The sequence below is a fragment of the Bison bison genome, unplaced genomic scaffold (assembly GCF_000754665.1).
Source record: "Bison bison bison isolate TAMUID 2011002044 unplaced genomic scaffold, Bison_UMD1.0 scf7180017864525, whole genome shotgun sequence".
NCBI lineage: Eukaryota > Metazoa > Chordata > Mammalia > Artiodactyla > Bovidae > Bison > Bison bison.
In genome coordinates, this window is record NW_011495076.1 from 7,780,169 (window position 1) to 7,789,410 (window position 9,242).

At 38.4% G+C, this 9,242-nt stretch overlaps 2 protein-coding genes and 1 long non-coding RNA gene across 5 annotated transcripts in view; 2 read left to right on the plus strand and 1 right to left on the minus strand.

The window, feature by feature from the left end:
• The window catches only part of IFRD1 (interferon-related developmental regulator 1), a 20,349-nt gene extending 19,470 nt beyond the window's left edge, over positions 1-879 (plus strand). The window contains exon 11 of the mRNA XM_010831182.1: positions 117-879. Within this exon, the coding sequence (XP_010829484.1) occupies positions 117-206 (90 nt within the window). The 3' untranslated portion in view covers positions 207-879. The remainder of the gene's footprint in view (positions 1-116) is intronic.
• Positions 1-8,515, minus strand: part of LOC104981919 — a 22,280-nt gene extending 13,765 nt beyond the window's left edge. The window contains exon 1 of the long non-coding RNA XR_824440.1: positions 6,115-8,515. This is a non-coding gene — a long non-coding RNA (uncharacterized LOC104981919). The remainder of the gene's footprint in view (positions 1-6,114) is intronic.
• LSMEM1 (leucine-rich single-pass membrane protein 1) overlaps positions 4,724-9,242 on the plus strand; it is an 11,729-nt gene continuing 7,210 nt past the window's right edge. The window contains exons 1-3 of one of the 3 annotated variants that reach the window (XM_010831180.1): positions 4,725-5,379; positions 5,552-5,664; positions 9,011-9,142. In XM_010831180.1, the coding sequence (XP_010829482.1) occupies positions 9,016-9,142 (127 nt within the window). In that variant the 5' untranslated portion in view covers positions 4,725-5,379; positions 5,552-5,664; positions 9,011-9,015. Of the gene's footprint in view, positions 5,665-9,010; positions 9,143-9,242 lie in introns of all 3 variants that reach the window. The other 2 variants (XM_010831181.1, XM_010831179.1) reach the window with 2 other exon arrangements.

The following is a 9,242-nucleotide window of genomic DNA, read 5'->3' on the forward strand; positions in this document are numbered from 1 at the left end:
TTTTTTGCTAAATCAGCATCATTGTTTACATTATAGTCACATAATCTTTTTTCTTACTTTATAAGAATATCTAAAACTTTATTGGCTCACACATATTTTCCTCTTTTCCATTTCAGCATTTATATAATTCTGCAGCCTTCAAAGCTCGAACAAAAGCTCGAAGCAAATGTCGTGATAAGAGAGCAGATGTTGGAGAATTCTTCTAGATTTTTAGCATTTGAAGACCACTTTCTAATTTCCCTTTTTTTTTTTTTTTTTTGTAATTTCTAATGTATTTAATCTCTAGAGACAGTTTTTATCTTGGTCAACAGATAGCTTTTGTAGTAGGGGTTATATTATAATTTAATGTATATAGTATTGCAGATGGTAAGTCCTGTTTATTAAATATTCTTTGTATATATAATCACTAAACATAAAGTGTTTGTAATGTTTGGTCATTTTCTATTTATGAAAAAAGCAAACATAAGGTATTTCACTTGATTTCATGATGAGAAAAACTGTTAGCCAAAGTTAAATTTCTTATGCTGTGATTGTCAGAAATACTGATTATAATGATATAGATACACAAAGTTTTTAACTTAAGATCTTACACAGATGAGTTCAGGATACAATTTTGGGAGCTAGATCTGGAAAAGCTGCTGTTATTTTCAATTTTAAGTGGAACCTAATAATTTTGTCACTAGGATCAACAAAAGGAATTATACCATGCGACCATACAGCTGCACTTACAGGCCAGTCAGTCCATCCGTTGTTCATGATGAATTAATATAAGCCAGGAAAGTTGCTAACCTTGACCACTGAGGGCAGTAACACTAATTTTATCTGCTGTGTAAGACCTTGTGCTCTTTATTTTGAAATAAAGATCTTTTCACACTAAAAGTGCTTCTTTTCTAATAGAAGAAACATTTATGAGTTTATGTATAGAGTTCAAAATGATAAAGTGGGGTAGGGAGAGTAAAACAGAACTTCCTCTTGTATATTTGGAAACATGAAAGTAAATGAAAAAAATGTAGCCGTATATCGTTGACATTCCAGCTACTTTTAAGACCATTGTTTCTTGGTTGCCCCATGAGGTGCTTTTTTTTTGACTTTATGGGAAAGTGGTAGGCATTTTGACAATGCACTAGGATTTTTTATTATAAAACTTTATGTTAAAATGACATTGCACATGGGGTACACAGTAATAAGAGGGGTGGAAGAAGCATGAAAATAAGGATCAAAATCCACAGGTATTTTTTCTAAACTAGTCTTCCTCTGCCACATCTTAAACCCCTCCTGGAAGGTCTGATACGCCCCCTATTCGCTGCCTCATGGAGCTGTTACTGCTGCTGGGAGGGTGAGTTCCAGCCCTCAGATATAATGCAATAGAAAACAAACTTGGAATCTCAAACCTGGGGTTGCATGTTGTCTCCTCGTTATATTCCAAGTAGTTTAGGACCATGGAGAAGAGATTGTAAGTAGTATTTTTTCTAAATTTTCAATTTACTATATACATATTTTAGGATATTAATGAATTTTTATTAAAGCAATGTATGGGGGTGGTGTAGTCACTAGTTGTGTCTGACTCTTGGCGACCCAGTGGACTGTAGCCTGCCAGGCTCCTCTGTCCATGGGATTTCCTGGGCAAGAATACTGGAGTGAGATGCCATTCATTTCCTTCTCAGGAGATCATCCCAACCCAGGAAATGAACCCTGGTCTCCTGAATTGCAGGCGGATTCTTGATAGCACTGAGTACCAGGGATGTATATATATAGTTTTAGTAGTACTTCAGTGCTTATAAGCAAGTTAGTTCCCTGCTCCTTCCTTTCTCATTTCTCAGGATTTCATTTCAGCCTTTAGTTTTCCTAGCACTTTGGTTTCAAATTTCTAAGTAAAATGCTTATACAGCTATTTCTTTATTTGATAGGTAAGGATTTCTGCCTTTTTACTTCTCTCCCCCAACCCCTTTTTTCTTTTTTGCTAAATCAGCATCATTGTTTACATTATAGTCACCTTATTTTCTATTCATTTCTGAACTGGATGGTTTCCTGTGCTTACGTTACCATTCTCATAGGACATCTTGTCTTGGTTTTATACACACATCATTTAACTCTTCCAGAACAGTTCCAATAAGTTTGTAAAACTCTTTAATCGCTTTGTCACATGGTCAAAGCCCAAAAGGATATTGAATTCTTTGTTGTTTCAGTCTAGACTACTTTCTCTCATCTGAGTGTACAGCTGTTGCTTGAGACTCCATCCTGGGATCTGTTTTCCACTCAAGTTGGATTCCACATCTCCTGGACCCCATGTCTTCACTATTAGATTACTTCCCTGTTAAAGTGGAATGAGTGAAACTTCTGGGAATGAGTGTATGGGAAGTTGATTATGTTGAAACTTTATGTGTCTAACAGGTACTTTGGCTTGGTATATAAAATTCTAGGTAGAAAACCAAACTTGGGATTTTGAAGGCATTGCTCTACTCTAATTAAAAGTGTTGCCACAATGTCTGATGCAGTTTCACTTTCTGATTTATTTTGTTTTGTTTTGTTCTTTGAATCTCTGTCTCTGCTGTAAAAATGTTTGGTACTGTGTTTTGGTAGACTGGCGATCTGGGAAATACTAAGTTTTGACACTACCCTCCCATCCTCCACATAGACGCATGTACATTGTCCATGATCTGGAACTCCCATGAAATGTTAGAGTTGCTGGATGGAGCCTCTGGCCTTACTTCCTTTTCTTTCTGGGAGAGATTGTAACAGTTTTCAAATCTTGCTGTTGCATTATATTTTTAGCTAACATGAAACTACCTGCCTGTATTTAGCTGTGTGCTTCACTGTTGCCTTCAGTTCCTGAGCCTGCTTGAATTCTGTAGGATCCATCACTTACTCAGCAGTGATGGTCCTGTGACTGTCTGCTAAGGTACGTACCAATTACTCTCTCCTTCCTATATTCAATACATTTGCTGAAATCTTGCTCAGTACTGTTACCTCCTATGTTTATTATTATGGCTCTATAACTTTTATTCTGCCTTTTTTACTGGAGTTTTGGGAGGAAGAAGAGGTAAGCAGGTATTAAATTTATAGATGGGTGCCTTTTCATGAAATTGATGGGTAGTTGCTAGGCAGGATAACAGGGGATTCAATGTGAAAGTGCTTGAGTTTTCTTCAGAGCAGTAAGAATGGTGTATGATAGACCAATTTATTCCTTGATACTGGTTAACCTTGCTGGCTTTCAGGAATTTAAAATGGTCCCTGCCTAGTAAGTTCTTTGAGGTTTAGTCATTCATTTTGAATCAGTTGGAATCTTTGACAAGTCTTTGATAGCATATGCTTTAATTTCCTGGGAATGAGATATAATATTTGAAAGAAAAACCCAGAAATAGTTGAAAATACCCCCCAATTGATCAGTTCTTGTGAAAATACCTGTTTTCTTCTTGTGACTCAAAACTCTTCAGGATGTGACCTTTTAGATACATAGCCGATAAAATGAAGTAGATTGTCTTGCTTTGCTCTTAAGTGGTTCTCCAGAAGTCTACCTGGTCACACAGCATTAAAAAACCTCATCCCCCTCTCTGGTGTAAAATATGGTTGAATCCAGACTTTGGTGTGAGGAACTGTTAATTTCCATTTTCCTCATCCTTGAGGGCAAAAGGGGGTGACTCATACTTCAAGGGTTAGGTTTACAGGAGAGAGAAAAACACATAGTCAGTGTTCATACGGAGAAGGCAATGGCACCCCACTCCAGTACTCTTGCCTGGAAAATGCCATGGACAGAGGAGCCTGGTAGGCTGCAGTCCATGGGGTCGCTAAGAGTCGGGCATGACTGAGCAACTCCCCCTTCACTTTTCACTTTCATGCATTGGAGAAGGAAATGACAACCCACTCCAGTGTTCTTGCCTGGAGAATCCCAGGGACAGAGGAGCCTAGTGGGCTGCCATCTATGGGTCGCACAGAGTCAGACACGACTGAAGTGACTTAGCAGCAGCAGCAGTGTTCAAAATGAGGCTTTTTTTTTTCTTTAAAGAATAGATAGTTTAAAACAGATCGCGTAGTTGGGAGATTAAGGCTGAACATGATGATTAAAATAGCAAACATTCTTATTTTTTGAAGAAATTTTGCATAAGTTTTAATGCATTATGTGCTTTGGAGAAAAAAGTTACTAGTTATAGTCTTTCTTTATGAATTGGTCCTCAGTTATAGACGAAACTTTAAAAGGTGACATTCCTTTTAAAAGGAGAGTGAGGTCTATAATTTTGTAGAGCAGACATTTTCTAATTAATGTGCTCAAGGCTGAATTAATGTCTGTCTCAGTTCAGTTAGTTCAGTTGCTCAGTTGTGTCCAGCTCTTTGCGACCCCATGAACTGCAGCACAGGAGGCTTCCCTGTCCATCGCCAACTCCTGGAGCTTGCTCAAACTAATGTACATTGAGTCAGTGATGCCATTCAACCATCTCATCCTCTGTTGTCCCCTTCTCCTCCTGCCTTCAAACTTTCCCAGCATCATGGTCTTTTCCAGTGAGTCAGTTCTTCACATCAAGTGGCCAAAGTATTGGAGCTTTGGCTTCAGCATCAGTCCTTCCAATGAATATTCAGGACTGATTTCCTTTAGGATTGAGTGGCTTGATCTTGCAGTCCAAGGGACTCTGAAGAGTCTCCTCCAACACCACAGTTCAAAAGCATCAATTCCTTGGTGCTCAGCGTTCTTTATGGTTCATCTCTTGCATCCATACAGGACTGCCGGAAAAACCATAGCTTTGATTAGACAGACCTTTGTTGGCAAAGTAATGTCTGTCTAGTCATGGCAGTAGAGAGTAGGATTATAAAGGGTTACATATCTGTTTACCACTTAATCATTAATATCCTGCCAGGCTAGTCAGTCTGGGGTGGTGGGCCTGTGGGATTGTCTCACCACAGCTGCTTTTCTGTACCAGAGGGCACATGCTTCTTGACATGTGAGAGGGAACCACATCAGAGGCTGACATTCCTGAGAAAGGAGGATGTGTTAAAAACTCACAGAATAAAGCCTTTGAAAACAGAAAAGTTGATGAGATGAAGTGCTTCTACCACCGGCAGTGGGGACAGTGGGTCAGTAGCCATGTAATCTGCCATGCACCATCCCCTTTTGGAGCTGCTGGAAGCCCTGGAGTCCTCTGACCTGCTCTCATCCTGGTTAGACTTGTCACAACCTTATTCTCTTCCTGTTGACTGTCGTCCTCTGATTGGTCTGGAGTCTTGTGTGGTTAGCTGTCAGTGGCAGCTCCAGCCTGCTTCCCCATATTTATACATCGGAACTCCCCATGACAGAATGCAGGAGCTGTGTCAGGTTCCATATCAGCCAAATAAGGACATAAATCTTGGTCCAGTAAGAACCTCATCAGTTACCAATTAAATCAAGGCATGGTAGGGTTTTTTTTTTTTTCTTTTTTTCTTTTTAAAGGATAGTTTCAGTAATATATTTATTTAAACCTTAGACATTATCGGAAAAAATCAATATTTGGAATCTTAACTGCTTGGCTAAATTAACACTGGATATAGACCAACAGTTTCACGCTGGGGTTTATGGGCCTTCTAGGAGCACCCCTGTGCTGAAGAAGGCAAAGAACTACAGAATTTCTAGAAAGTCGTATAGTTGCTTCTGAATATTTTCCCCCCCTGGCAACCCAGCAGTCAAAGCTCAAGGTTTTTGTAAGTAATTTGCATGCTGTTACTCTCAAGAGACTGAATTCTGATTCTTGAGGTTGAGATGTCTTTTGTTGCATGTGCTGTGTGCTTTTCTAACTTGTGATAGATATGAGTTAGACTTGATTTTAAAAATTACTTGCTGAATGTGAAGAGGCACTGACTCTGAAATGGAATTAAAGAACAAATTACCATGACTCACTCAATAAAGCTTCTATTAGCTTTGAATTAAGCTCTATTATAACAATTCTGATTTTGTAGCAAGCAATACCCATGTGAGTTATTTCTGTGGTATGATACCAAGCACCTTTGGAAAAAAGTAAAGAGCAAAGCAAACTTTCATAAACAATTACATTGGTCAGAATGTTTATTAGTAGACAGTTAAAGAATTCTTAAAAGACAAAAAGAACCAGCTGTTAGCATTGATCTAAATTGGAGAAAAATGAAATTACTTACATGTTTGTGCTCAAGGTATTAATAAGGTTCTGGGAAACGGGTGCAGCTTTGCAGATTTGCACAGCACAGTCAAGGAGGGTTAAGTTAGAGAAGGGCAGAATTTAGTAACACTCTGGCTTTTCCAGCCCTGCTGGTTGTTCTCAGATGACCTTCATCGGGAATGCCAAAGATAGCAACAACTGGGTGTCAAACAGCTGTGGGTCCTGGTCTGAGGGCCATGTGATCTTGTATCCATTTACTCATAGGGTCATTTGCTGACTCTTACCGGCCACGAACCACCCCCCAACTTGGTTTTCTCACTGGCTCTTTATTTGCCTTTTGAATGTTGCACTTAATTTAAAAATGCACTGAAATAGTATCTATAGTATTTACATTGTGACTTTACCCAAATGATTATTCCTTTCAGAGCACTTTTCATTCTAAGTTGTTTGTTATCTTAGTGATTTTGGATTTGATGTTGCATTGAATTACTTAAGTTGACAGCAAGGCTAGTAATTTGAAGATTTTATTAGCTGCATGGCTCTTAAGTCAGTTTTTGTGGCTATGATTTTCTAGCTAGTCTTCTACTTTGTAAATGCTGATTAAGCCTCAGTATGAGATTTAAACATGGCAGTTACATTCCTAAAGGGGAAGCTAAGGCTCAAGGATGGCAAGTCAGATCCAAAAATGAAGCACGTGTCAGCTACCAAGCCTAAAATAGAAGCCGTGTTTAAATGATGATCCTGTGATGTGACACAACCTTTATGCTTCATTCAATATTAGTGTTTGGGATAGCAAAGTGTAAAGTGATGATAAAATATAAAACCTTTTTAAAAGAGTAGTTTAGAAATTTGTAACCATGCATCAGTCAACACTTTTGGTTTTATCTATGAAAGAATAAGATTTGATTGATCTCTTAGGTCCTTCTGCTCTATATGCTGTCTTGCTGTCTTTTTTAAAATTTCTGGTCACTCAGAGTCATTCCCTTCAGAATGCTCCATGAAGTATATTTGGAATTCAGTATATCTAAAGTGCTTCAGTAGTATCTTATCTAAAATATTCAGGGAGTTAGTTGTTCTTGTTAATTAAAATTTCAGAGTAACTGAAATGCCCTTTTAGTTTTAGACTGTAAAAATTAACTAGTCCATAACTTTACAAGCTCACTGCTTTTCTTAGCTAGGGTTCTGGTGGCATGTTTTTTTACAAGTACTAATAGGTTTTTAGGTATTGCTAGGAAATTGATGAGTTTTAATGTTTTTAGAATCTGTTTATTAAATGACTGATAACCATTTACCATTTCTGAGTTTTGTTTCTCCTAACTCTAATCATATTTCTCTTTATTCGGTAGCTGGGTATTAAACGAAATTTTTAAAATGTTAAGAGGAAGTCAATAGTGTGTTGCCATATATAGGCAGACATGAAGCTTATTGCATTGCTTTTACTAAAGTTCGGATGGATATGAGGATTTTAACCTCAGTTTTATGTTAGTGTTCTTATTATTAACAGCTTCAAATTCTTTTGGATATAGTGAGATTTAAATCCTAGATAAAATATTTTAGGTATTGGCTTCTAAACTTGGCACTGGACATTTGAAGAATAGAATGGGTACTTAGCCTACAGAGTGCTCAGTTGAGGAAATCAAAGAAGTAAGCAAATAAATGTGATGAAGTAGTACAGATGTTATGATGGAAGAATGTACAGCATCCAGCAAGGGGACAAAGGAAAGACAGGTTGGAGGTGACGTTTGAGCTGAGTCTTCACAAAGGATTAGGGAAGGTGGTGGAGAAGAAAGGTCACACAGGGAAGGGGCAGTGATCTCAGAAGCCAGAGGCCTGCTTCCAGCTCGGCACCTAGCTAACGTGTGATCTTGGGCATTTACCTTCTGAACTTCAGTTTCCTCATTTGTGGAAAGACAAGGAGCTAAATGAGAGCATGTCTAAAATCCTCTCTCAATCAAAAAATCACACATCATTATTAGACTCATTTTATGAAAAGAGATAACTGTGAAAGAGAAAGCTTTGATAGCAATTGGAATTTGTCTTCCTAAAACCTTCTTTTCATGTAATTAAAATGCCACAAGTTCTGTGTTGTGCTAGAGAGACAACTTAAAATGAGAACTTTTCGATCTGTTCTGATTTTTTCAGTGTAGCTCTAACTTATGCTGTCATTAGAGAATATTACCTTAAATGTAAACCACAATTTCAGAATTACTATGTAAGTGGCCAAAATCTAAGAGAGCTCGGGGGAGGAGACCTCAGAGGTCCTGAAGTTTAGCCTCCAACAGCTTCAGGATTTCTCTCTGTATCATCTCAGTTTGCTAAGATTTTGTCTTGAGGTCTCAGAGCCAGTGTATAATGACTAAAGAATACATTTAAGATATGAACTTCTAGCATATTGAGGGAGAATATAAAAAGTATAGTTTTGTATTAAAAGCCTATTCTATTAGAATAGCTCACAATATTTTCTTCTTTTAGAATCTTTATGGCCACAGGCTTGCTTGGCATAATTTTGTCTTTTTATGTGTTTAAACATAGTCTTCTTGCACAAAGGATTTGAGAAGTCTCACCAGAATATGAAATATTTAAAAATAAATTACAAAATTAAAAAAAAAAAAACCCAGGTAAAATATAGACAAAATTGAGAAATCTGAGCAGGAGGAGGGAGCATGTTCTGATAAGCAGGGTATTATAGCGTTAAAATTGTGGCACACACTTGACTCTGAGCTCCCTGGTAAGCAAAGCAAAAAGAGTTACAGTGTCATCTCCCAAAGGAAAAGCTAACTTTTCTAGCCCTTCTTCATCTGGCAGTCATATGTGTGGGTGGGTCTTCATGTGCTGACCCAGCTTCCTGTGAGCTGTGATATGAAGGCCAGCTCCCCGCCCAGCCTCTCTGGTTTAACGGCAGTGTTTTCTTCCAGGGACAATGAAACGTTCTTCCCAGGACAGTGGCTCTTGCAGCATTCCTGAAGATAGAAAGCTTTATGTTGTGGATTCCATAAATGATCTGAACAAACTAAACCTCTGTCCTGCCGGATCACAGCAGCTATTCCGTATGTGTGCCCTCCCAGGCTTGGCGGCCAGTCCTGGCTTCTAGGTCACCTAAAAATAGCCAGCGCTGAGCTGGACCTGTGGGTGTGGTGGGGGTGGGGG